Consider the following 27,801-nt stretch of genomic DNA (forward strand, 5'->3'; position numbering starts at 1 on the left):
GGAACGGGGTATGCTTGAAATAACACTCAGAGACAGAATGACGAATCAATGGATTCGACAACAAACCAGGGTCGTTGATGTCATGGAAAGAATAGCATCTCTGAAATGGAGCTGGGCGGGACATATTGCAAGAAGGACAGACGAACGTTGGACCAAAAAGATCATGAACTGGCGACCATATAAAAGACGAGCTATAGGTAGACCACCAGAGAGATGGACAAACGGAATTAAGAATATTGCAGGTACAAACTGGCAGCAAATGGCAATGGATCGTACAAAATGGAAAGAAATTGGAGAGCCCTACATCCAGCAGTGGATAGAAAAAGGCTGAAAAAGAAGAAGATGAGCTGATTTTTGTGTTGTCAGGACATTCAGTAAAAGAAACTCATTTCATTAAGCAACGAATTACAAAAGAAAATTTATTTCATTTCATTTATTTCATCTTAAAAAAAGTTCTGTTTTACATGACCTGCGTAACTCTAGTTTGCACTAAAATTTATTTTCTTTGAAAGATTACAAAATGAATTTGAAAAATGTACCAGTTAATAATGCTCACTCGAATTTGAGCAAGAAATTTCCTTTATGGAAACTTTTTAAGACATTAAACTGTCGTGTCGTTTAGTGTCCGCATCCACAACCTCCGGATCCACCACCTGAACCACCTAGACCACCAAGTAGGCTGCCAACACCGCCAGCTGCCCCTTTTACAGAACCACCACCAGTTTGTCCAACAGCGCCGACAACACCTGGAGCTTTACCACTGCCCTGGACTATTGTTGTGGTGGCAGTTGCCGTGTGGGTTATTCCTGAGGTTGTGCCTCCGATTCCCTTCGCGGTGCCATCGATGCTCTGTCCCACACCACCAACACTCTTGGTTGCACCAGTACCAGCACCTTTGGCAGCTTCTCCTAAGCCTTTGAAACTATACTGAAAACCTTGGGTCGTTCCACCAACTCCTTTGGTTAGACCTTTGCTTGCACCGTTAATGCCTGCATTAGTAGCGGCAAAACCTTTGAATGCACTTGCAGTACCACATTCTAGCGCTTCGACTGGATTTCCTCCATCAATGCTGATAATACCACCAAGAAGACCTCCTTGAGCTCCTTGGCTTAGAATGTTCTGCAAAAACATCGAACGTTACTCACCACTTCCCGTCAATAATGTCTACTCTTAACTTACAATACCCAATCCTTTGTTGTTGATATTTCCGCCTGCTTTACTTCCAATATTCTGAGAACAAAGTTCCGGATTCGAATGTAAATTTTGGGTGGAATTTTGTCATCTCAGTGTCATATTTACTTACAATGCCTAGAGGTGAATTGTTATTGATATTACCGCCTGCCGAATCGAAAACGCCTAAACCGACCAATCCACCTCGGTTGATGTCTCCTTCAACTTCGTTACCAAGACCCTACAAAATCGAATAAAATTTAGAAACTGAACCATTTCAAACTTAAGAGCTTTTTATCAACTTACAGCACTGACGATTCCTTCTTGGTTGTAGTTTCCTCCGATTTTGTTGAAAGCGCCCTGAAATTTGTTTTTTTTGTTAAATGGACAAAATTCAACGAAAATGGAATTCATTTCATTCTTACCGCATTGGCTAGTCCAACTTGGTTGGCATCTCCCAAGTATGTATTGAAAGCAGCCTGAAAACGTGGATCGTCAGGAAAAATACATTTTCTTCAATTTCTAATTTCTAACTTACAGCATTAGCACCACCTTGTTGCAAATTGTCGCTTTCGAAAGTGTTTGCAAGGAACTGCAAAATTCAAAATAATTTTCAAATTCTGAAGAGTTTTTTCATGATTGATCGTAGAGTAGGGCGTATCGAATTTTGAGAATTTTAAGGGTCGCGATAGCCTGTGTGCGGAAAACGTAGATCATTGAAAACTAAGTCCAGGCATATGGTTGTTGGATCCGAAGGTGCCCGGGAAGAAGTCCCACCGGACGACTTTAACTTTAACTTTTCGACCTTTTATTAACCCCTTAAATTATGTAAAATAACTAAAAATAATTTATAAGAGAAAATATAAGTAATCCACGTATGATACAGCCTTTAAAATTCACATCGACATAGCAGAATGACTTTCCTTCATAAAAGATGTTTGTTGGTAGTCATGAATGTCATGATTGGTATCGCTGTAAAGCTTCGACCTCAGGCTAAACAGTAACTATATTTTTGTGATCAAACAAGTCACCAGTAGGGTCCAAACAGTTTTCGAAGCTTACTGCAGGGCACAGAAAAACGAAAAATCGATCTAGATAAAAAATTTCCCATCGAAATATTTTCTTGTTATGTTATTCTTACTCGTGGTGCCGCCCTCTACAAAAACCACTAAACACATTTCATGTCCACGAGAGGTCGAATAAATTTTTTTTCAAGCTCACCGTGGATGTGCTACATCGAGATCCCAAATATTTTGTAAAAGAGTTCAGCTACTGTTATGGAATATTATGTGCACTTACTGGCCAAGGTTACCTCGACTCAGCAACACCGGTTACAGTGTCTGCACTGGCTTCGTGAGCGACGTGGGTACACTTAAAAAGTTCATTCATTAATGTTGAAAAAGTGGTTTCGGATGGATCGCCGACCGGGACAATGCCTAGTGTACTGGTAGTACTCGACCTCCTCTACAACCTCATGCCAAAAGCTAAACTTAATAATTTGTCTCTCAGGAAATAAAAGTCAAAAACGAAAATGTCGAACTTTCGATGTTAGAAAACCTCGACAGACACACCTTTTGGACCATCGGTTTCTTTGGCAGTTTTGTAGAGTTTTTAACGCTCTACATCCTGCTAGAACATTGTTTTCAGAAATACTCTCAACTTTCCGAGTTATGACCATTTGAAAGTTAAAGTCGTCCGGGGGGACTTCTTCCCGGGCCCCTTCGGATCCATCAACCATATGCCTGGAATTAGTTTTCAATGATCTACGTTTTCCGCACACAGGCTATCGCGGCCCTTAAAATTCTAAAAATTTGATACGCCCTATCGTAGAGTACTTACAGCATTAGCAATGCCTGTTTGTTCTACATTATCTTTGAATGTAGCGAATGCAGCCTGAAAATATCAAAAGGAATTTAAGCTCTGCGGACGACGACCATCTTGGAAAAGAGTCTAAGAAAAATCGGAAATCAACGCTAATATGGCTGGTAAGAGAATATCGTGACGTTCCAAAAATTTGTCGTATTTGTGATATATATAGTGTTCGAGTTAAAAAATGGTTAAAAACCGAAAATCGTATGAAACGGACAAAACTGGACAACCAGCTCAATCATTCCTTCGCAGTTTCATCTGTTTCTTTACTTACTGCATTGGCTCCACCAAATTGGTATGCGTCATCGTGGAAAGTACCTCCAACGAACTGAAAATTGTTTTTTATTCAATTAGTCAATCAATTGAGGTAACTCCATTCCATTTGTACTCACTGCATTGCCTGCACCGTATTGGTTTACTTCGTCATAAGTGTCACTGAAAGCGACCTGAAATTGGTACGCCGTCAGTATGCTTAATTCAAATATTCGTTGCGTCTGATTGTACTCACCACATTGCCAACGCCGTATTGATTAACTTCTCCATAGACGTCACTTCCAAGAACCTAATCATCGAAATGAATATCATTAGAATAGCCAATATCCCATCATTAGTATTGGATATCACTCACTACTTGACCAACTCCGGCTTGTGTTATGTCTCCTTCGACACAGGTGCCAACGACCTGAAAATTAACGACATAACCAGCTCAGCATATTAAGTTAATAATTCATTCTCGACTCTTTACTCACTGCTTGCCCAACTCCGTATTGTTCAACATCTCCACCTACACTGCCTCCAACAATCTGAATTTTTTTAATTTTTTATCAATATTTTGCTGTCAGTGAAGTGTATCTATTGTTGAAAATACTTACTCCTGAGCCAACTCCGATCTGAGTTACGTCCCCATCAATGTCGGTACCAACAATCTGAAAGCATTGAATCGATAATTAAGTGGCGCATAGTTAACAACATTCGTTGGATACGTACGCCTTGGCCAACAGCTCCTTGGAAAACATCTCCACCAACACTACCTCCAATAATCTGAAAATTTCAATGAAGCCGAATGTAAGTCCATTTGATTGATATAATTCCCTCATTTCAACTCACTCCTTGTCCGACAGCGAATTGAGTTACATCTCCTTCAATATCTGTGCCAATGATCTAAGAATGTAAATCACCTAGTCAGTCAGGCACGACAAATTGTACAACAGTTGTACTTACTCCTTGGCCAACAGCTCCTTGGAAAACATCTCCACCGACACTACCTCCAATAATCTGAAAATTTCAATGAAGCCGAATGTAAGTCCGTTTAATTGATATATTTCCCTCATCTCAACTCACTCCTTGTCCGACAGCGAATTGAGTTACGTCACCACCGATATCTGTACCAATGATCTAATAATGTAAATCACCAAGTGAGTCAGGCACGACAAATTAATCAACAGTTGTACTCACTCCTTGGCCAACAGCTCCTTGGAAAACATCTCCACCGACACTGCCTCCAATGATCTAAAAATGTATTTTGGTCAAGGATGGGAAATCAAGAAATGTTTCTTTAAGCTTTCAACTCACTCCTTGTCCGACAGCTCCTTGTGTTACGTCACCACCGATATCTGTGCCAATGATCTAAAAATGTCAATTTATGGTCAGTACACATGATCAACAGTGTTAACTGGATTTATCGACTCACTCCTTGACCAACTGCACCTTGGACTACATCTCCACCTACGCTGCCTCCAATAATCTGAAATTATAGATTTATTCGGATCGGTAAGTGTTCGTGTCAATAAAGTCTTTGATTGTGCCTTTTACTCACTCCTTGGCCAACAGCTCCTTGATAAACTGATCCTCCGATATCTGTACCAATGATCTAAATATTTTGTCACGGTTAGTAAATCAATGCACTTTCGGAATTGATGAGAACTTACTCCTTGACCAACAGCTCCTTGGAAAACATCTCCACCTACACTACCACCAATGATCTAGAAATACATTTTGGTTATGGATAAGGAATGCAGTGAACCATGCTTTCTACTCACTCCTTGTCCAACAGCTCCTTGGTATACGTCTCCTCCGATATCTGTACCAATGATCTAAACAAATTGCCGTTAAAATACAATCATTACACACGGTCAATATTTCTCCATGATTTGAACTCACTCCTTGACCAACAGCACCTTGAACGACATCTCCACCTACACTACCTCCAATGAGCTGAAAATGTATTCAAATTAGGACAAAGAAGTGGGCGAACATTCCTTATTGATTTTCACTCACGCCCTGTCCAACAGCACCCTGTGTTAAATCTCCGCAGATATCTGTACCAATGACCTGAAAATGTAATCTAAAGCTTAGTACACTTGGTCAACATTACTAAACCGTTGCACTCACGCCTTGTCCTACACCACCTTGCACTACGTTTCCACCAACAGTTCCACCAAGAAGCTGCAAATTTTTTAAATCAGTTTAGTAAAGTCAGAGATACAGCCAATAGCAGCAGTACTCACTGCGTTACCAACTCCAGCTTGAAGTACATTTCCTCCAATATCGTTGCCGTAAGCCTAGAAAATTTGGAAAATGTGAATCGATCAGTAGGAAAATGTTTACCGGGAACTTTTCGTCATTTGTAGATACTTACAATGTTGCCGACACCCAATTCAGTAAAATCTCCCTCAACTACATTGTTGCCTTGCTGAAAATTAATGATAAAAAAATTCCATGAATAGTTCGCAGTTGCTTTTGTATCTAAAAACGAGCCGTCAGAACAGTCGGAGCGTTTGCTGCGACTGAGCCCCGTACGAACCCGTACATCTATTGCGCACGTGACCCTAGTTCGTCCGTAGCCCTACTCTTCCCGTAAACGTCGGTAAAGTAAAATTCTTATGAAATTTGTACGTCTTAAAAATTGCGCATAGCGCAATTACGAAGCCCCGTACGATGTTCCTTTCAAACGTAACACAAATTTCAAATTGACCTACAATTTCCTCAGTACTATATTAACCTATATTTACCTATAAATAGACAATTTACGAATAAATATGCTAGTATATAGCTCAAAAGAACTATCTACACCGTTATATAGCTCAATATAGCTGTATATATTTATAAATAGATATCCATATTTGGGATGCTTGAAACACCCCACACACATAACCAATCACTTCCCACTGATCAGTAACTTTGTAAGTATCATTTTCACCTATTTCTATTGTTTTTACAAAAATCCAAAATGGCGGCCGACGGCCATTTTGTTAGGAGGTGGAAATTAGTACAGCTGCTTTACATTCAATAATACCTTTCAAACAAAAAAAAATTCATGAAATTCGGTCAAAGTTTACTCGATATATTAACAAAAAACACCACGTTCACTGTACGGCCGAGTAGCCACATATAAGCTCACTCCAAGAGACCTAGCTCACGCTTCTGTAAACCGAATTCCATGAACTTTTTTTCCCTGATTGGTACGGTCAATACCTATCTAATAAAGCAAAATCCATCGAAATCCGTTCAAATTTGGCCAACCTACAAGCAAAAACGGCTTGCCACCCTGTACCTAGTTCACTCCAAGGGGTCTAACTCACGAGTCGGTCATCCGATTTCCATAAACTTTTTTTTTGTCGATCGGTATTGTAAATACCTTTTATTTGACGTATCACTTACATGTTTAGCCTTTGAATGGCCGCAGATATCTTCGGAAAACGTTAAATCAGTTATGGGGCCCCAGCTCGGGAGGGGTCGACCCAAAATTGCCCATCTTCGAACTTAGCCTCACTATTTCGACTATATTTCAGGGAAAAAATCGGATTTGATTTACTCAAGATATTGACGTGACAGAAGGACGGACGGACGGACAGACACAATTTTTATTGCTGATTCGTTATCTATGAACATAGGCAAACACTTTGCCCTTACCGTCTGCTTCGAATTCCATCAATTACACACGGCATCGTAAACCAATTCTTCCCTTAAAAGTAACACATTTTTGCATGTTTTAATGGTTTCACTTTTTCAAAAAAAGATTTTGGTTCAGAGAAATCATCAAAAAACGAATATTTTTGCGCACAAATGTAGGCTAGAAAATGGCCAAGAGGTGAGCGCTCTTAACATCAATGGAAGAAAACTGGAAAATTACTTTTCGAGCGTAAATTTTGTAGCCAGAACGAGCGAGGTGAGGAAATGGTTTTCATAATTTTCATTTCCGCTGGATTTCCAACTACAAAGTAAACTCGATTATACTTTCCTAGCTTCCAAATTCTGACAAGTATTTTTCTTGCGGCGCACCGTGAAAAAGACACTTCTGAAAACTCTAGATTCAAGAAAGAATCCTTGTTTCAAGTACCCATGGTTCGCTACATGTAATCTTGTAATGTAATTTTGTCACGCGATCACCAAATTCATTGGCTGGAATAATTCGAACAATACTGAATGTCAACGTTAAGATCAACGCATGATAATAGTCGACAGGTGCCAAATATATAGCTATTTTTGAAATGGTTTTAGTTGTGTCAAGTTTTGGTATATACGTTAGAAGAGAAAATTCTGATACCATCTGCCACCAAATATTGTCTATGTTAATGCTAGAAGCGGTGCTATGATATGACTTAAATTTCGATTCATTCATCGAAAAAGTAATTTTCTGATTCAATTCAAGAAGAGAAATAAAGATTTGAAGTAACGAGACCCGCCAATTAGAAAAATTGAACAGATTGTGTCAGACATGCAACAAAGGGACAACTCTCGAAAAATTGATGTCAATAAAAATTCAAAACTGTATTCAACGTTTCGTAGATAGAAGTCAACGACGGTTAAGGTTACTCATAACTGACTGGTACTTACGATGTTGCCCACTCCTCCTGAGAAGTAATCTCCTCCGACCCAGTTGCCGAAACCCTAAAAAATTGGTTTCAGGTCAAAATCATTTTTTTCATCTATCGGTAGTTATGTACTCACAAGATTGCCGACACCAATTGTGGTGAAATCTCCATAGATATCGTTGTTGTTTGACTGAAAAACATTAAAATTATTTTGTATTTTGTCGGGTCAAATGACATTCAGAAACGTGATGCTACGTTTGCAGAGGAACTGGTCTGTTATAATGGTACAACATTACGAAGCGATTGAATTTGTAGATTCAGCAGCAGGCTTTCAATAGGATCTAGAATTCATTGAGAGAATCGAAATTCCCAAAAATTGCAGGTGATTTGAGTTGATTGAGAATTCACTGGGTGAATGCAAATTAAACGGAAATTACGAGTTTTCAGTAGGTAATTGACATACTCATCAAGAAATATTAACATGAACAGAAGGATTCATGTCCCAATGATTTATTGGGGAGAATGGCACAGACTCATTATAATTTGTACCATATCAATTTAAGTGCACCGGTACATAGCTAAAATTGTAGCCTACATTTGTGTGCCTTATATTTCATTTTTGTTGATATCTTTCCATCTGAATCCTTTTTCAAAAATGTACGACCGCAATTCCGACCATGAATGAGTACGCTTTCAACAGAAAATACATTTGGTTGTAGTCGTATGACCAGCTCTGAGAAAAGTGAGCAGTTTAAGGCCAGGTTATGCGTCCTGACATATGTGCGATATATCGGACCATAACCTGGCCTTAACGAAGTTTTCATAAACTGCTCACATTTCTCAGAGCCGGCCAAACTTCTACAACCAAATGTATTTTCTGTTGAAAGCGTACTCATTCATGGTCGGAATTGCGGTCGTACATTTTTGAAAAAGGATTCAGATGGAAAGATATTATCAAAAGTAAACTAAAATCCAGTACTTAAAAATCGCCCTAATGTATGCTTTTCAGCAAAGCACCGATGCCTCTTAACCAGGGCCTATTTTAAGGAATTTAATTTCCAAAAATTTCCAAAATTTCACAAATTTCACAAAAATTCTTAAAATTTAAAAATTTTGTTTTCTGTTAGATCTCGTTCCGAAGTAATCAGTTAAGCTCAAAGACACGAAAAACAACTAAAAAGGCAGTAAAAACAACATTTACGATGCAATCTGTTGTGTTTTTAGATGAAATGACGAAAAGCGATGGAAAAATTTGAGAATTTTTGAAAATTTAATTTCCTTAAAATAGGCCCTGCGTCTTAATTTGTGTACCCTTTCTGGTACATTCAGTTATATAAATACTTACGAGTTGTAAACCTCCCGCTTGGAAAGCATCTTCTTCAATTACGTTGTCGTTCAACTATAAAACAAAGAAAAATTTGAATTTTGGTTTGGCTTCTTTCTTCAAGCATTTTCGGTACTCACTGTGCTAATTACACCGATTTGACTTAAATCTCCTCCGACATGGTTGTTAGAAGCCTAAAAGTGATTTCAGGTTGTAGTGATTGCAGTATTAGACATCGTTATCGGAATACTTACACTATTAAGTCCTCCTAATTGTCGTAGATCATCTCCAATGTCGTTGTTATGGGCATAATAATACGAATGTGAAGTTAAATGATTCGTTTTTCTTTTAGATCATTTCTATACTCACTGATGTGAAAATGGCTGTTTGGTAAAGATCATCATCGATATCGTTTTCATACGCCTAAAAACCGTTCTTGCGTTGAATACAAAAATTAAAAATTTCCTTTATTTGTGTACTCTTACCGAAGCAAACAATCCCACTTGACTTAAATCACCATGCACAGTGTTACCGGTGGACTACAAATAGAGAAAGTTTTGTGAATTGTTACCGTTGATTGCAGATAAAACGGAAGGAAACTTGGTCCATTCAGAGTTACGGGGAAGTTACAATAAATTTAGAATTAATGTTTCAAATGCTTCATAAAACTTAGTATTGATTTCCACTTACGAAAAACACACTTCGTTTTCTCCCCGTTTACAATAGAACAATATAAGAGAGACGTGGTTTAGCTAAACGGAGTGGTTTTTTCTGTAAGTGGGAATCAAGCCTTAACCACGTAATAGATTTGCTGTTAAAACTCAAACGTAACTCGCAGCATTTGGTATACAAGTCGTCCTTTTGAGCACGATACTATAGCAATTTTCAGTTTTACCTAATTTTGAGCACTGCGTTGCTATTTTACAATTCGTGTCGAAATCAAGTTAGTGTCAAAACGAAGGTATGCCTAATGAAGTGTAAAATTCGAAAATGTAATTCTTTCTAAATGACTGTCATGGCTGACACGATTCTTACAAACATTTTACGCCGAATTGCATGCATTATTGCATGCAATACCTTCACTTTGATGAGGCATAATTATCGATATTATCAATCGAAAGGAATTATCGATAATCGATTCATCATATATATCATTATCAATAATTGAATAATAATCAAAATATCGAAATTCGATAATTATCGATTCGTTATCGAAAAATCGATATTTTGCTTTTGTTTTCCCTAGGGTCGAAAATGGCTTGTTACACACCCAGGGAAAAAAATGGTTTAGGTTGGAAAAGCAAAGCATGTAATATATATTACACACTTGTCACGAAGAAGTCGAGGCTTGCCGAGACTGATAGTGACAAGTGTGTACTCTATTTTATTACATAAGCGAAAACGAGACAACAACATAGACCTGAAGTGTAATTTTTGAATTATTCTTCTAGTTAAGTAATTTTGACATCCGAACACCGCGCGTATGTGATAAAATCCATTACATAACTTGAGATAAAAAGTTGAAAGGTCTAGTTTTAGTGTGTATATTGACCTCCGCCTCGCCTCGGATCGACAAAATTCACGCTAAAACTCTTTTTTTTAACTTTTTATCACTTGACATGTAAATAATTATTTCTCATTGGAATGGACGAAAATGACAACTTTTTCTCTACTTTTGAACGCTATGTAGCCATCGCATAGTGTATATCTTAGCGGTAAAAATTTGTAGAAAATGGAACCCTGTCTTGAAATACCTACCAGCGCCTAGGTTTTTCGTATTTAGTAATGTAACAATTTCCATTTTCTTACGTATTCGCAACATGATTTTATCTGCAGCAATGGGATCCTCATTATTTACAAATGCCAATTTACGCATTAGTGAAAAACCATTTACTTTACACACTGCTTTGATCGCACTGCTGTACATAAAAGAAACTTTTCTGCTTTTGAGCTAGCTTCAGTTCCAATTGTCAATTTCATGAATTTCACCGATTACGAAGATTTAAAAAAAAATGTATCGTCGCGAATTTCGCACTCTACAGTAAGAATCTCGCTCTGCGCGAGATTCCTCGATACAGTTGGTTATGTCAGTTTGAACAACTCTGAGAAACGTTTATCGGCATTTTCAAAAACTGAAATAAAGGTCGGAATTTTATTGAAAAGGGTTTTTTGTACAGAGATATCGTCAAAAATAAAATACCAAACGTACAAATGTGGGCTATAATTTCAGTCAACGACGACAAAAAAAGGGGCAAGCTCTGGGTAATATGGTCCTTGATAAAGTAAAATGCGTGTTAAAACAATTGAAGTACAAGATTTGAAATCAGTCGATTGAAAATACTTTGATCAATGGAAGTAATAGACCCGATAATAATACTGGTCATATGCTTGCAATGCAATTTGGTATCTCGTATCTAGATGAGTAAAATTATCCGAGGGCTTCAGCCCGAAGTACTATACACATCATGATACGAGATAACAAACTATTGGGTTTTACCTTACGAGCGCGGTAAAGGATCTTCCCTAGGGGCGGAAGAGCCATATTACCTCCCTAGTAAAGTTTCGAAATTAGAATTATAAGTGCGTTGAATAGCATTTCTCATTTTGGTCGTTAAAGCACAACAGGCCCACTGGAGGCTTAGGTGCAGGGGTTCGCCCCACCCACTCATACTAAACTACTACTAAACTTGGTCGTTAAAAATAGTAACAACGGCACTATCAATGATCACAACTCAGTTTTTTTAATCGATAAAAGAAAACACTTCACTGAGTTCTCTATCTTCGACGTAACACATTTTTCACACGAACTATATGGAACACTCACTGAAACTAATTAGTCAATTTGCAACTTTTAGCTAAGCTTGACCAATTGGCAAGGGAAAGCTAGCCGAACGGATCTTGTATAACAGTGAAAATATTGGAAAATTGAAAATCTATAATTTCTTCGTTAAGATGCTTACACCTGCAGCGAGTGCCAATTGATTGTAGTCCCCATCGATAACTCGTGCTCCAATGCTCTGCGAATTTAAATTTAAATTGAGAATGAACAGTTGATCGTTAAAAGTTTTTCATTACTTGGATCCCGAAAACGGCCAAGAAAATCACGGCAGAAAGCTTCATTATGCTATTCGTCTCAATAACAAAGAGAATGTAACTGGGAGCTACCGAATTGACATCATTTTATAGTAAAATTTTTGCTACGTCGCAGACCGCAAGATATTTATTCTATGACCAGCTGCTTCAATATTAGACCTTGCCAAAAAATAGCAAATAATAATTGCAAACATTTTCCACACCTACCTTAAGAGGCATGGATGCTTTTATGAATAGCATAAATTTGGGTGTTAGCTTTCAATAAAAGATAGTTTCGGTTGTCGCAGTTTGACAAGTTCTGGTTAGTTATACAATCGAAAAGACCTTTGATTTTCATTTGGAAAAACGCAGTTAGCCTAAACGATGAATTTGTTTATAAGAAAATTTTCAGTCTACAATAAATCATTCTGTTGAGAAGACGCATTTACATTCACTGAACAGAAACTAACAGTTCTGAGAAATATTTTATGACAATTTCGGTAAACTGTTGATCTTTCTCAGAGCTGGTCGAAACAAACAAAACTTATTGTTATTGATAGCTAACACAAGGATTCTGGTGAAAAGATATTTTTGAGAATAATGTACTAAACGCCCAAATGTAGGCTACAATTTCAGCTAGGCAACCATGTCTCTTAAGTTTGAACAATCATTGCGTAAATTGTCCACCAATTGAGTCAATAGTATCAATGTCGTCTACAGTCTTTAAAAATAATTGGTAACATCGCAAAAAAAAAGAATTAGATTTAAGTGGAAAAGATTAGGTGCAACTAATTTTGCCAAAACGATCTTCCTTCCGCTTAAACCGTCAATAGTTTGTCAAAGATTTAGACGCCACTTGCCTTGACCATAAGCCTTCCAAAAGTTCTTTCAGCAACTTTAGTGCCCTCTGCCATATAAATTGGTCATTTGTACCCTAAACTCAATATCAAAATATTGAAAGTTTTCTTCAGTTTGCTGAGGAAGATTTCTGTACTATCTAACTGCAATGTTGGTAAAGCATGAACAGAAGGTGCGGGAAATGATAAATAAAAGGCGGCTCATTTCCCTACCACATCAATAATAGTCATTAATAAAATTCAGTGATGATATTTGTAACTTACGTAGCCTGTGTGCAATAGTGATATAAACGATTTGCACTAGTGCGATAAAAGCCACGTGTTACTGAAGTTACACTATTATGTTCGGTGTTTATTCGATTTTCTTCATTGCATAAAACGTTGTTGTATGCTGGAATATTATCGCACGAGATGTCAGATTACCAATCCGAGGCGAAACCTACGTACGATTCGTCTTACATAAATAACTATTACGTCAAAAGGAACAAAAGACCAACAGTATTTTTCCGTGTGACGTATCGAGTTTTGTTGCCTGTCGTTCCCAGTTGCATTAATTCGGAGTTGAAACGAATAATTAGTTTGACGAATTTGACTAACTTTTGTTGGTAGATGGCGCACTAATGATACATAGCTAAATTTATCGAAAATATACCTTCGCACGTCTCTAAGAGGTCTCTATTTCCTGTATTTTTTACGTGGCGATTCGGCAACGGACTAAGTGCAACAATAGAACTCAACCACAGCGCAAACCTATTAGGCTACCTACATCCCAGTTGATGTCAGAATCGCATTATGTCCAGGTATGAATGAAGCGATCACAATTTAAGAAGATCTGATGGCCAAACATCTTATGTTGTTTGATGCGGAAATTAATGTTACACAAATTAGTTTGGAAAGGTTTGAGTTATTGTTTGATGAAAACTGTAAGTTTCACAATCCAATTGTCTACAGTAAAGTCTGATCAAGATGTTGAAATCAATTTATAAAACGGAAATTTTGAATTTTTCTTCTGAGTTCCCGCACCTTTCCGGTAGTGTTTTTCTCATTTGAAAAAGAGTACATACCCGATGAAATAGTAGAGGGTAGTAGATTTGTAGCAATGTCGAAAAATAGTACTCTAAAAAGATTACGTCTGTGAACCCTACCTGACGTCATTCTAGCCTAGCCTAGCTAATTTTAATTACAAATTAACTATTTTTTGGGAAATTATTCTCAATTATCCAGTAACAAATGGATGGGAAACAAATTGAAACCAACTACAATCACTGTTTATTTACCCTTAGAAATACAGAGTCTGGTTCCTAAGGTAAAATATGTCGTCCAATTTTACTATCGATTCCATGATTAGCCATCATCAGAATGGAAAATTGTGAATGAAAATTTTCCGAAAGAAACGTATGGGACGGGGACCTCGTGACATTTTTTGTGGTGTAGAAAATTCTTATCAAACAATTTCAAACAATGATTATTCGGCCATTGTTCATATTCTGGCTAGAAAATTGAATATTAATTACAGCTGATGTAGCACAAAAAAATTCAGTTTCGTACTTCGGTGTGCTGTGCAAATATAAACCGTATTCTTCATAAAATTTAAGTTTTTGCTCAAACAATAGAAAAAATGCAATCGTATGGTGTACCATCGTCTAAATGCCAGCATGTAAAATGTTTGAGTAATTCATTGCGTCAGCTTGATTATAACGATATAAAATGACAATGCCTAATTCTTCTCGTTACATACATCTCTTTTTGACGGCATTAGTAACTGTTTCGATTAATTACGTAGATGATTACACATCTTGACTCAAGATTCTTGAGCCTAATAAAGTACTTCGCACTTGATGTCATAAATAACTATTGCATCGAGTTGCATACAACGTTTTATATGCTACTGAGGCATTTAAAGTTTGTCAGTTTTGCATATTATGATGCTGAGTGGTGTAATAGTTATTTATGTAACAAGAATCGTGTGAATGTATATTATAGCACTGGATGTCAGATTGCCCATCCGAGGTTTGTATACGACGTCGTTTGCGATAAGATGTCAACATATGATTCGTGTTGCATTCAACGTTTTATGCAATGAAGAAAATCGAATTAATATCAATCCTTTATGGCACTAGTGCGATAAATTGCGTTCATTTAGCATTGCACACAGGCTGCGTAAGTTGTAAATATCCTGAATTGCATCAAAGTATTTGTTCTTAGGACCTCGTAGGTAAATTTAGGTAGGGCATAGTAGGGATGAATTCTCCCACAACAAAAACCTAAAATTGGATAGTCAAAAAGCGTTCCTCACAAATTGATATTTGATTAAATTGGAGGAACAAATGAAGGGATTGGATTGGAGGAATACATGCAGCATAACGTTAACGTTATAATTTCGTATATTTCGTATTCGTTCCTCCAATTTGATCAAATATCAATTCTTGCCCAACATTAGTACTTTCTTTCAGCAATCACCTGACACGCAGCAGCATAAAATAGTGTACTACCATACCCTGCAATTCCGTATAAAGACCCAGTATGAAACAGTATTCTGCCATACCCGGCAATTTCGTGTGCAGCAGGATACTGCTAAACACTTAATAGTATTTTTCGTACCAAGACAGGGAAGGACAATTTTTTGTGCTAGCGAAGCGAGGAAGGAAAATTAGGACGTGTGCTGAAAAAATCCATTTCCTGTCGAGGTACGAAAAGCGATTTGTGCACACAAAAAATCGTAAAGAAATCAATTTTCCCGCACGATAAATATCGTCTGCTGACCATATGGTCAGTTCAGGCCTGCCTATTCGACAGCCAATCAAAATTTGCATTAGATGTTCTGATGATGAAAGAAATCTTCCTGTACCAGAAAATTTAATTGGTAGATTCACAAGAGACTATAAAGATATGGTAAGAAAGTTGCTAAAAGTTCATTTGAAATCTGTGCCTATATGGCCATTCAATTGGTTCCAAAACAATTGGTCATAGATCTGTTAAACAATATAAGCAATGCGAGTTCGGTTGAAGTAATAAAAATTCTGTAACATGTGCCGATGATATATTTTTTTACTTCCACATTTGAAAAATATTTGCATTACGTTTATTATCCGCCAATTGTGTCAATATTCTCAAAAATTAATCGCAACAAAATTTTTAGATTTTAATTTAAGTCGCCACGTGCGTCTTATGATGTTATAACGAATTTTGTTTCAAATTTTATTCACTAGGTCCCACCTTTTGGGCGGGTCAGGTCCATTGACTCACACTTTTCTAAATGTATTTTTGACGTATTCATAAAAACTTGTCACATTTAATACATAATATGTTTACTATATTAATGACTCCACGCAAATGACAGTAAAATTTGACACTTTTTCAGCTCTCATAAATCGTTATAAATTTTCAATTTTCAAGATTTTCAATCAACCTCAAATGATGATCTATGATCTATGTCTTCTAAGTCGGTAACTTGACGCTCTTCTTCCATACTGACCGCATTCGGTTGCGGTGTAACAGCTGAGCTCATTGCACCAACGAGACGTGTATTCGAGTTGACAACATCCTCAAATGCCTTTAATCTCGAGTCAATAAAATCGAATCCACGGGCCACTTCACGCCTGAATTTGTCAAAATCATCGCGTACTTGGGATAAATGTCCAGCATAGGTGTCATTCAGGTTATTGGCAACCTGCAGACCTCGTTGCTCGTTGGACAGTTTCGCGAATCTCAGACTCACTAGTCGATGCTCTCACGAACATGTGGATTAAATGTGGTGGGGGTGCGTTGTGTATCATTTCGTCTTGCACATGCGGTGGGGCCGACTGAATTGCATTCGCCCACATCTGCCAAACAGAAACATTGGCTGCGAATATTCCTTGATGTTCTTTTTTTAGAATCTCTACCATCGCCATGAGTGATTGTGTACTATCAGCATTAGCACGGTCTCGCTGCTCGGGCTGCAATAGCTTCGCAGTAAATTTCCCGTGGATGCTTTTGTTGCAAATCTGGCGGCCATACACATGGACCATCACATTGACATGTCTGTTACGTAAACGAGCCCGCAAAGTGTTGCTGAGTTGGTCAACCATATAGGCCTTCCTGGCGACCGTGGCGACCCGATCTTGCAAAATGATGAAATTTTCGATCTCTTCTCTCAAAGGCTCGTACTCCATTCGACGTCGTCACCTTTGACGATCACTTCACGCTTAATAAGCAGAACTGCCCTATCCCAAATAGCATCCAGAATATCAATCACATTTTCGCCGGACACAATAACTTCTTCATCACTGGTTAGAGATTTCTGCCCGACAAATTCTTTCTTTTGGAAAAAACAAATGATCGAAAAGGTAGCGTCGGTCGCATCCATGCTGGAACAATTTAGTATTTGTAGAATTGCATAAGCAAAAGTTGGTATTTACGCACTAAGAGCTTACTTACTTTCTAAGTACCGCTGATTTCAGACAAATAAAAATTGTTGCAAATATCAGTGTACCAGCTTGCGATTGTTCAAAACACGTGTAGTTTTTTCACTTTAAGAAAATCGTTCAAAATTGACAGTTCGCAATTTTTCGCAATTTGTAGGAGAGAAATGAGAGACAAGAGAAAGTCGGAAACTAGAGTAAAACGGCAATATCCTATTTTATGAGCGAAAACTAGACAACAACAGTTGAACTTGTCAATAATTTCCATTTATCCATCTAGAGAGCCGATTTATCCGTCTAGATAAACAACTGTGGCGTCACAACATGGCGCGACTCGAGTATGATAAAAATTATATCGAACTTACCCTTATCACAAATTTCTAAATAATTTATTCGAAGTCTTTTTGGAAATTCTCTTCGGTCTAGTTTCCTGAATCATCTATTGTCGACGTTGTATCATTTTGTAACCAAATATTTACAAATAAATTATTTATTTTCTGTTTAAATTTTGACAAGCTTAAATCTGGCTGACCACTTACAGTAAAGTAGTCCAAATCTGTAACTAAATATTTATGATATTTTTATATAAGGATAATGACAATGCTTCGGGGACCAAGACACATAGGTAAATAACTATTCTCTTTTATGGTACATACCCTCGAAATTCCAGACTGATTTATTTAGGGCTCGGAACAATTAGTTCTGACCTGATCTAAAACTGAAAAAGGCCATTTGAAATTTTCAGTTTCAGATATCTAGTGACCTGATCTGTAATCTGAAAACATATAACAGATCGATCTGAAAATTCGAAATTTGAATCTGATCTGAAATTTTTCGGATCAAGCTGAAAATCGGTTATAATCAAATGAAATTGATTGGACTGATTGAATAAAATACATTGTGAAGAAAAGTTTAAAATTTTGACATTTTCAATTTGATTGCAGACCGCTCAGAGATCACTCCAGATCATCCAGATTCAGTCAGATCAGATTTCAAGAGATGTTTACAGTTCGAGAGCTGCACACCGACTGATGAAATTATTCGGGTTTCTTGACGGTTTATAATTTGGTAGTTGACTACCAAACTGATAAAATTGAGGTTAAAGATGTTTATCTATTTTCTCATCTCACTAAAACAGTCGACGATATCATATAATACGTAGTATTAACAATGAGACAAATTAGGGTGTTATATAAGAGTGAAATATAAAAAATAGAAGAACAATTGATAGATAGTATGCAAACAGTCAGTATGTAATGATCTTTGATGTAATGTCGTCAGCGGTTCGATGATTCCCAGATTGCGCGTCATTGGTCCATCTGAAAAGAAAGATTAGTTGGTAGCTTATTTATTGAACAATTAACAAATAGGACGATATTTTTAACGTTACGAATTGGCAACGGACTATTAGAATATCTACGAGTAAGTGCTACATAGAAAGCGAATGAAGGAAAAATAATCTTGCCCAGCCGGGGGTTTGAACACAGGACCTCTCGATTATGAGTCGAGAGCTCTAGCGCGCCAAAGCCTCGGGTTCACATTAGGTAGCCCGAGTAGAAATATTTTTCGAGTTGAGATGTCTGAAATCCTCACACATTTTAATATGGGAGTGAGATATCTGATTTCGACAGATATAGACATGTTTGAGACATTTGTAGCGCTTCTGTAGCGCTGAGGACTCGTGAGACATGTGTGATATTGAGACTTTTATGAGACATGAGGACTTGAGTGAGACTTTTTTTAGTTTTCTAGTGAGACATTGAAGACGTTGTGAGACTTTATGGAGACTTTTGTGAGCCACTGATGACATTGTGAGACATTGAGGACTTCTCGTGAGACTTAGAAGAGAGTTTTGTGAGACATTGAGGACATTATGAGACTTATAAGAGGGTCTTGTGAGACATTGAGGACTTCTCGTGAGACATCGAGGGCGTTGTTAGACTAAGAAGAGAGTTTTGTGAGAAATTGAGGACTGGTGAGACATTAACGACTGGTGAGATATTGAGAACTGGTGAGACATTGAGGACTGGTGAGACATTGAGGACTGGTGAGACATTGAGGCCTGGTGAGACATTGAGGACTGGTGAGACATTGAGGCCTGGTGAGACATTGAGGACTTTGTGAGTGTTTTTTAATCGAAAAAAAATATATGAGAAATTTTTGCCTACTTTCTTACTAAGTCCTCAATGTCTCACCAGTCCTCAATGTCTCACCAGTTGTCAATGTATTATTCTCACTGATACTTTTCTGCCTACATCCTTCCTCACTGAGTCTTCATTGCCTTCATTTCGTTTTCGTTAATCTCACTTAGATTATTGCGTTCGTTATCATCTTCATATTTTATGGAGAGATGGCAGCACCCTTCATTTTTGTTTATAATTCGCTAATCTGAAATGAGAAATTTGCTTGGAAATTTGTTATTTTTTTATTTGAAAATTACCTTATTTTGATGACTTTTGCGGTCACCCACCTAAGTACTAACCGCGCCGATTGATGCTTAACCTAGATATCCGACCGCCAACTGGTTTACGCGTGTTGCTATTTCTGCTTATAGCTTTCCAAATCTTATTTTTGAACCATTGTTACAAACTTGTGTGAGACAATTTTGAGACACTGAGATTTTTTTCGAGACTTGTTTTAGAGATATTGAGGATTTTTTTGAGACTGAGGTACTTATTTGTGAGGACTATGGTGAGATGTGAGGCCTTTCATGAGACTTTTTTGGGTTGCAGATGAGAACTGTAATAAGACATGAGGACTTTTGTGAGATATTTTTTTTACACATGAGGACTATGGTAAGTACTGGGGGCTTATAAGATTAATATGCCGTTTGTAACACGTCAAATTGCAGACAGTAAGGGCAAAGCATTTGGTTATGTTCATAGATGACGAATCCGCAATAAAAAAAATGTCCGTCCGTCCGTCCGTCCGTCCGTCCGTGACCCCTCTAGCTTGAGTAAATCACAACCTTTTTTCAAAATTCTTTTTTTCCCCGATTGGTATCGACAAAAGTAAGGTCAAGTTCGAAAATGGGCATGGTAGGGTCGGCCCCTCCAGAGCTAGGGCCCTATAGGTGTTTTTCAGTCTTTCAACGATATCTACCGAAATACGCACGCAATAGCTGCTTGTGATATATCAAATGAAAGGTATTGACGAGTAGAACAAAGTTGCTGAACATTGTTTTTGGGTAAGATGCAACGTGGGCTTGTTGGGAGGGCTCAAAGGTCGTTACTCGGCCCTAAGTGTTTTTTGCACATAAATCGAGTAAATCTCATCCGATTTTGCTAGTTTTAGTTTTTTATGGAAGGTAATTGAATACCGAAAAGAACGTGACGAAAAAAGTTCCAAATTTGGGCCCTTGGACTAAGGCCGCTACTCGGCCCTAAGTGCTTTTTGCACATCAATCGAGTAAATCTCAACCGATTTTGCTAGTTTTTGTTTCATTTGAGAGGTAATTGAATACCCAATGGAAAGTTGGCAAAAACTTTTGGGTTTCTAAAATAATGTCGTAAATTGTTGGTTTTATTTGAAAGGTACTTTGTACGAGCTTTCGTAATTGCGCTATGCGCAATTTTAAAAATGAACAGTTTCAGTAAATTTGACAATGACGCATTAGAGGGTTGTAGACGTATTAGGGTTCCGGGCTTATTAGGGCTACGGACGTATTATGGTTGCGGACGAAATAGGATTACGGGTTGTACGGGGCTAAGTCGCAGCAAATGCTCCGACTGTTCTGATGCCTTGTTTTTTTTACACATGAGGACTATGGTGAGATGTGAGGCCTTTCATGAGATTTTTTGGGTTGAAGATGAGAACTGTAATAAGACATGAGGACTTTTGTGAGATATTTTTTTACACATGAGGACTATGGTGAGATTTGAGGCCTTTCGTGAGACTTTTTGGGTTGCAGATGAGAACTGTAATAAGACATGAGGACTTTTGTGAGATATTTTTTTTACACATGAGGACTATGGTGAGATGTGAGGCCTTTCATGAGACTTGTTGGGTTGAAGATGAGAACTGTAATAAGACATGAGGACTTTTGTGAGATATTTTTTTTACACATGAGGACTATGGTGAGATTTGAGGCCTTTCGTGAGACATTATTGTTTGTCTTTTTTCCACAAAAAGGTGGAAAACAACTACCAACAAAACGAACTGCGAAAGCAACAAAACGTGTTAACAAGAAACGTAAATTAAGTTCTCCAGTAGACGTATCTGCGTTCCTTGTACATGTCTAACGAAAAATATCTCACAAAAATTCTCAATCCTCAACGTAGTCCTCATGTCTAACGGAACTCTATCTGTGACCTGTTCTCGAAGTTTTTCCAATCAGTATATCTAAATGATACAAATCGGGTCGAGAGTACAGCTGTGAAAGAAGATTGTGCTGTAAATGAAAGTGAAATTATGTTCAGTGCTAACGATATCGAGAATGTCTTGAAACGATTTGACGTCAATAAAGTAACAAGCCCGGATGATATTCCGATTATGTTTTATAAAAATCTGTCGCGTTCGTTGTCGTGGCCGCTTATGATATTGTTCAATAAGTCATTAAAGGAGCGTGCATTTCCGGATAAATGGAAAACGAGTTTTATTACGCCAATTTACAAGGAGGGGGATAAATCTAATGTCATGAACTACCGTGCGGTTTCTATTTTATGCGCTGTTTCGAAAGTCTTTGAGAAGCTGCTGTTTACCGTCCTGTTCGAAAAATTTAAAAAATACATACATCCATCCCAGCACGGTTTTTTCGTTAAAAGGTCGACACAAACAAACTTAATGGAATTCGTGACGTCGGTTTCCCAGTCGATGGCGAAAGGTGGTCAAGTTGATGTACTTTACACCGATTTCTCCAAGGCATTTGACCGAATCGACCACGACATTCTGCTCAAGAAACTATTAAAATTTGGATTCAGCAAACCCTTAGTAACATGGTTCCAATCCTATCTATCGGAGCGTTCGTTGTTCGTGTCAATTGGAGGTGGAAAGTCAAAAAAGATAACTCCGACTTCCGGTGTGCCTCAAGGTTCAATATTGGCCCCGTTTTTGTTCACCATATTCGTCAATGATCTGCTTCAGTCATTGGAAACGTCGTTTGGATTCGCTGACGATCTCAAGCTGCTCAGAAAAGTTGACAACGGCGGGGATTGCTACATTTTTCAACTGGAAATGAATCAATTGCGCAAATGGTGTACTCTGAACAGACTAGACCTGAATGTCAAAAAATGTGCTATCATGTCATTCACCCACAAAGCTGAAATCAACAGGCTGGAATATCAATATAAAATTGGAGACGACATTCTTCTAAGAGTACGTTCGAAATTAGATCTGGGTGTTATGATCGACGATAAATTATCTTTCAAAGAACACGTAAGCATGACAACACGGAAAGCCTATCAAATGCTCGGTTTCATCTTTCGATGTGGTAAATACTTTAAGTCTAGGGAGAGTTTGCTTGTCCTGTACAACTCGCTTGTTCGAAGCCGACTTGAATATTGTGCTTCAGTTTGGAATCCGATATACAAAGATCGCATTGAGATCATCGAAAAGGTTCAACGCAAATTTACGCGTATGTTCTTTTACAAGTTTCGAATCCCGAAAGTAGATTACGTAAATAGATGTCGGCACCTCCAACTGCATTCACTGGCGAACAGGAGACTGGAAAATGATGAGATAGTTTTGTACAAACTGATTCATGACGGGATTGACTCTTCTCTAATTCGTCAACTTTCGTACCACAATAGAAGTCGTGACACTCGGCAAAACAATCGGGTCTTCTATACCCCACAGTGGAGCAGCAACATTGTACTTAATGAACCTCTTCATCGGATGCAAGAAAATCACGACGAATATTTCTCAGGTGTTGTTATAATTAATGGGAGGTTTGATTGGTTTAAAAAAACGGTTAGAGCTAAATTTAATAACTGATTAACAATTTGACTGGATTAGAAATTATCAATGATCTGGATTTGGATTTTGGTTATGATAATTTGTGTTTTTTTAGTTTAAGATTAATATGATATTGGGCTGAAAAAGTCTGTTTATTGATCTATAAATAAATAAATAAATAAATAAAAAAAAAATCTCAATCCTCAACGTAGTCCTCATGTCTAACAAAAAATATCTCACGTAAACCCTCAATCCTCAACGTAGTCCTCATGTCTAACGAAAAATATCTCACAAAAATTCTCAAGCCTCAGCGTAGTCCTCATGTCTAACAATTAATATCTCACAAAAAATCTCAATCCTCAACGTAGTCCTCATGTCTAACGAAAAATATCTCACAAAAATTCTCAATCCTCAACGTAGTCCTCATGTCTAACAATTAATATCTCACAAAAAATCTCAATCCTCAACGTAGTCCTCATGTCTAACGAAAAATATCTCACAAAAATTCTCAATCCTCAACGTAGTCCTCATGTCTAACAATTAATATCTCACGAAAATTCTCAAGCCTCAGCGTAGCCCTCATGTCTAACGAAAAATATCTCACAAAAATTCTCAAGCCTCAGCGTAGTCCTCATGTCTATCAAAAAATATCTCACGAAAATTCTCAAGCCTCAGCGTAGTCCTCATGTCTAACGAAAAATATCTCACGAAAATTCTCAAGCCTCAGCGTAGTCCTCATGTCTAACGAAAAATATCTCACAAAAATTCTCAAGCCTCAGCGTAGTCCTCATGTCTAACAATTAATATCTCACAAAAAATCTCAAGCCTCAGCGTAGTCCTCATGTCTATCAAAAAATATCTCACGAAAATTCTCAAGCCTCAGCGTAGTCCTCATGTCTAACGAAAAATATCTCACGAAAATTCTCAAGCCTCAGCGTAGTCCTCATGTCTAACGAAAAATATCTCAAAAAAAAAACCTCTAGCCTCAGCGTAGTCCTCATGTCTAACAATTAATATCTCACAAAAAATCTCAAGCCTCAGCGTAGTCCTCATGTCTATCAAAAAATATCTCACGAAAATTCTCAAGCCTCAGCGTAGTCCTCATGTCTAACGAAAAATATCTCACGAAAATTCTCAAGCCTCAGCGTAGTCCTCATGTCTAACGAAAAATATCTCACAAAAATTCTCAAGCCTCAGCGTAGTCCTCATGTCTAACAATTAATATCTCACAAAAATTCTCAAGCCTCAGCGTAGTCCTCATGTCTATCAAAAAATATCTCACGAAAATTCTCAAGCCTCAGCGTAGTCCTCATGTCTAACGAAAAATATCTCACGAAAATTCTCAAGCCTCAGCGTAGTCCTCATGTCTAACGAAAAATATCTCACAAAAATTCTCAAGCCTCAGCGTAGTCCTCATGTCTAACAATTAATATCTCACAAAAAATCTCAAGCCTCAGCGTAGTCCTCATGTCTATCAAAAAATATCTCACGAAAATTCTCAAGCCTCAGCGTAGTCCTCATGTCTAACGAGAAATATCTCACGAAAATTCTCAAGCCTCAGCGTAGTCCTCATGTCTAACGAAAAATATCTCACAAAAATTCTCAAGCCTCAGCGTAGTCCTCATGTCTAACAATTAATATCTCACAAAAAATCTCAAGCCTCAGCGTAGTCCTCATGTCTATCAAAAAATATCTCACGAAAATTCTCAAGCCTCAGCGTAGTCCTCATGTCTAACGAAAAATATCTCACGAAAATTCTCAAGCCTCAGCGTAGTCCTCATGTCTAACGAAAAATATCTCACGAAAATTCTCAAGCCTCAGCGTAGTCCTCATGTCTAACGAAAAATATCTCACGAAAATTCTCAAGCCTCAGCGTAGTCCTCATGTCTAACGAAAAATATCTCACGAAAATTCTCAAGCCTCAGCGTAGTCCTCATGTCTAACGAAAAATATCTCACGAAAATTCTCAAGCCTCAGCGTAGTCCTCATGTCTAACGAAAAATATCTCACGAAAATTCTCAAGCCTCAGCGTAGTCCTCATGTCTAACGAGAAATATCTCACAAAAAATCTCAAGCCTCAGCGTAGTCCTCATGTCTAACGAAAAATATCTCACAAAAATTCTCAAGCCTCAGCGTAGTCCTCATGTCTAACAATTAATATCTCACAAAAAATCTCAAGCCTCAGCGTAGTCCTCATGTCTATCAAAAAATATCTCACGAAAATTCTCAAGCCTCAGCGTAGTCCTCATGTCTAACGAAAAATATCTCACGAAAATTCTCAAGCCTCAGCGTAGTCCTCATGTCTAACGAAAAATATCTCACAAAAATTCTCAAGCCTCAGCGTAGTCCTCATGTCTAACAATTAATATCTCACAAAAAATCTCAAGCCTCAGCGTAGTCCTCATGTCTATCAAAAAATATCTCACGAAAATTCTCAAGCCTCAGCGTAGTCCTCATGTCTAACGAAAAATATCTCACGAAAATTCTCAAGCCTCAGCGTAGTCCTCATGTCTAACGAAAAATATCTCACAAAAATTCTCAAGCCTCAGCGTAGTCCTCCTGTCTAACAATTAATATCTCACAAAAATTCTCAAGCCTCAGCGTAGTCCTCATGTCTATCAAAAAATATCTCACGAAAATTCTCAAGCCTCAGCGTAGTCCTCATGTCTAACGAAAAATATCTCACGAAAATTCTCAAGCCTCAGCGTAGTCCTCATGTCTAACGAAAAATATCTCACGAAAATTCTCAAGCCTCAGCGTAGTCCTCATGTCTAACGAAAAATATCTCACAAAAATTCTCAAGCCTCAGCGTAGTCCTCATGTCTAACAATTAATATCTCACAAAAAATCTCAAGCCTCAGCGTAGTCCTCATGTCTATCAAAAAATATCTCACGAAAATTCTCAAGCCTCAGCGTAGTCCTCATGTCTAACGAAAAATATCTCACGAAAATTCTCAAGCCTCAGCGTAGTCCTCATGTCTAACGAAAAATATCTCACAAAAATTCTCAAGCCTCAGCGTAGTCCTCATGTCTAACAATTAATATCTCACAAAAAATCTCAAGCCTCAGCGTAGTCCTCATGTCTATCAAAAAATATCTCACGAAAATTCTCAAGCCTCAGCGTAGTCCTCATGTCTAACGAAAAATATCTCACGAAAATTCTCAAGCCTCAGCGTAGTCCTCATGTCTAACGAAAAATATCTCACAAAAATTCTCAAGCCTCAGCGTAGTCCTCATGTCTAACAATTAATATCTCACAAAAAATCTCAAGCCTCAGCGTAGTCCTCATGTCTATCAAAAAATATCTCACGAAAATTCTCAAGCCTCAGCGTAGTCCTCATGTCTAACGAAAAATATCTCACGAAAATTCTCAAGCCTCAGCGTAGTCCTCATGTCTAACGAAAAATATCTCACAAAAATTCTCAAGCCTCAGCGTAGTCCTCATGTCTAACAATTAATATCTCACAAAAAATCTCAAGCCTCAGCGTAGTCCTCATGTCTATCAAAAAATATCTCACGAAAATTCTCAAGCCTCAGCGTAGTCCTCATGTCTAACGAAAAATATCTCACGAAAATTCTCAAGCCTCAGCGTAGTCCTCATGTCTAACGAAAAATATCTCACAAAAATTCTCAAGCCTCAGCGTAGTCCTCATGTCTAACAATTAATATCTCACAAAAAATCTCAAGCCTCAGCGTAGTCCTCATGTCTATCAAAAAATATCTCACAAAAATTCTCAAGCCTCAGCGTAGTCCTCATGTCTATCAAAAAATATCTCACGAAAATTCTCAAGCCTCAGCGTAGTCCTCATGTCTAACGAAAAATATCTCACGAAAATTCTCAAGCCTCAGCGTAGTCCTCATGTCTAACGAAAAATATCTCAAAAAAAAACATCAAGCCTCAGCGTAGCCCTCATGTCTAACGAAAAATATCTCACAAAAATTCTCAAGCCTCAGCGTAGTCCTCATGTCTATCAAAAAATATCTCACAAAAATTCTCAAGCCTCAGCGTAGTCCTCATGTCTATCAAAAAATATCTCACGAAAATTCTCAAGCCTCAGCGTAGTCCTCATGTCTAACGAAAAATATCTCACGAAAATTCTCAAGCCTCAGCGTAGTCCTCATGTCTAACGAAAAATATCTCACAAAAATTCTCAAGCCTCAGCGTAGTCCTCATGTCTAACAATTAATATCTCACAAAAAATCTCAAGCCTCAGCGTAGTCCTCATGTCTATCAAAAAATATCTCACGGAAATTCTCAAGCCTCAGCGTAGTACTCATGTCTAACGAAAAATATCTCACGAAAATTCTCAAGCCTCAGCGTAGTCCTCATGTCTAATGAAAAATATCTCAAAAAAAAACCTCAAGCCTCAACGTAGGCCTCATGTCTAACAAAAAATATC

The 27,801-nt window shown here is 37.8% G+C and overlaps 1 protein-coding gene and 1 long non-coding RNA gene across 2 annotated transcripts; both read right to left on the bottom strand.

Moving 5' to 3' along the window:
- Positions 1–618: 618 nt before the first annotated feature.
- LOC119085500 (uncharacterized PE-PGRS family protein PE_PGRS46-like) lies at positions 619–5,228 on the bottom strand. The gene is made up of 23 exons (XM_037195916.1): positions 5,217–5,228; positions 5,079–5,132; positions 4,968–5,021; positions 4,856–4,909; positions 4,730–4,783; positions 4,612–4,665; positions 4,495–4,548; positions 4,381–4,434; positions 4,261–4,314; positions 4,147–4,200; positions 4,027–4,080; positions 3,912–3,965; positions 3,789–3,842; positions 3,668–3,721; positions 3,548–3,601; positions 3,432–3,485; positions 3,314–3,367; positions 1,709–1,762; positions 1,596–1,649; positions 1,477–1,530; positions 1,304–1,411; positions 1,180–1,230; positions 619–1,119 (listed from the first exon to the last, which is right to left on the bottom strand). The coding sequence occupies exons 1-23, from the start codon at positions 5,226–5,228 to the stop codon at positions 619–621; spliced, it is 1,698 nt and encodes a 565-aa protein (XP_037051811.1).
- A 318-nt stretch (positions 5,229–5,546) lies between these two features.
- Positions 5,547–12,315, bottom strand: LOC119085055. The gene is made up of 10 exons (XR_005089219.1): positions 12,253–12,315; positions 12,138–12,194; positions 9,663–9,716; positions 9,432–9,600; positions 9,318–9,371; positions 9,199–9,252; positions 7,990–8,043; positions 7,876–7,929; positions 5,678–5,731; positions 5,547–5,600 (listed from the first exon to the last, which is right to left on the bottom strand). It is a non-coding gene; the product is annotated as an uncharacterized LOC119085055 (long non-coding RNA).
- Between the last annotated feature and the right edge of the window lie 15,486 nt (positions 12,316–27,801).

The sequence above is a fragment of the Bradysia coprophila genome, unplaced genomic scaffold (assembly GCF_014529535.1).
Source record: "Bradysia coprophila strain Holo2 unplaced genomic scaffold, BU_Bcop_v1 contig_94, whole genome shotgun sequence".
In the NCBI taxonomy this organism is placed as follows: domain Eukaryota; kingdom Metazoa; phylum Arthropoda; class Insecta; order Diptera; family Sciaridae; genus Bradysia; species Bradysia coprophila.

Excerpts from the sequence above, each read along its gene's own strand:
- LOC119085500 (XM_037195916.1), bottom strand. Across the intron at positions 4,666-4,729 it reads AAGGTGCAGTTGGTCAAGGA|ATCATTGGCACAGATATCGG; the intron begins GTGAGTCGATAA and ends TGACATTTTTAG. Across the intron at positions 1,650-1,708 it reads AACAAGGTGGTGCTAATGCT|GCTGCTTTCAATACATACTT; the intron begins GTAAGTTAGAAA and ends CCACGTTTTCAG.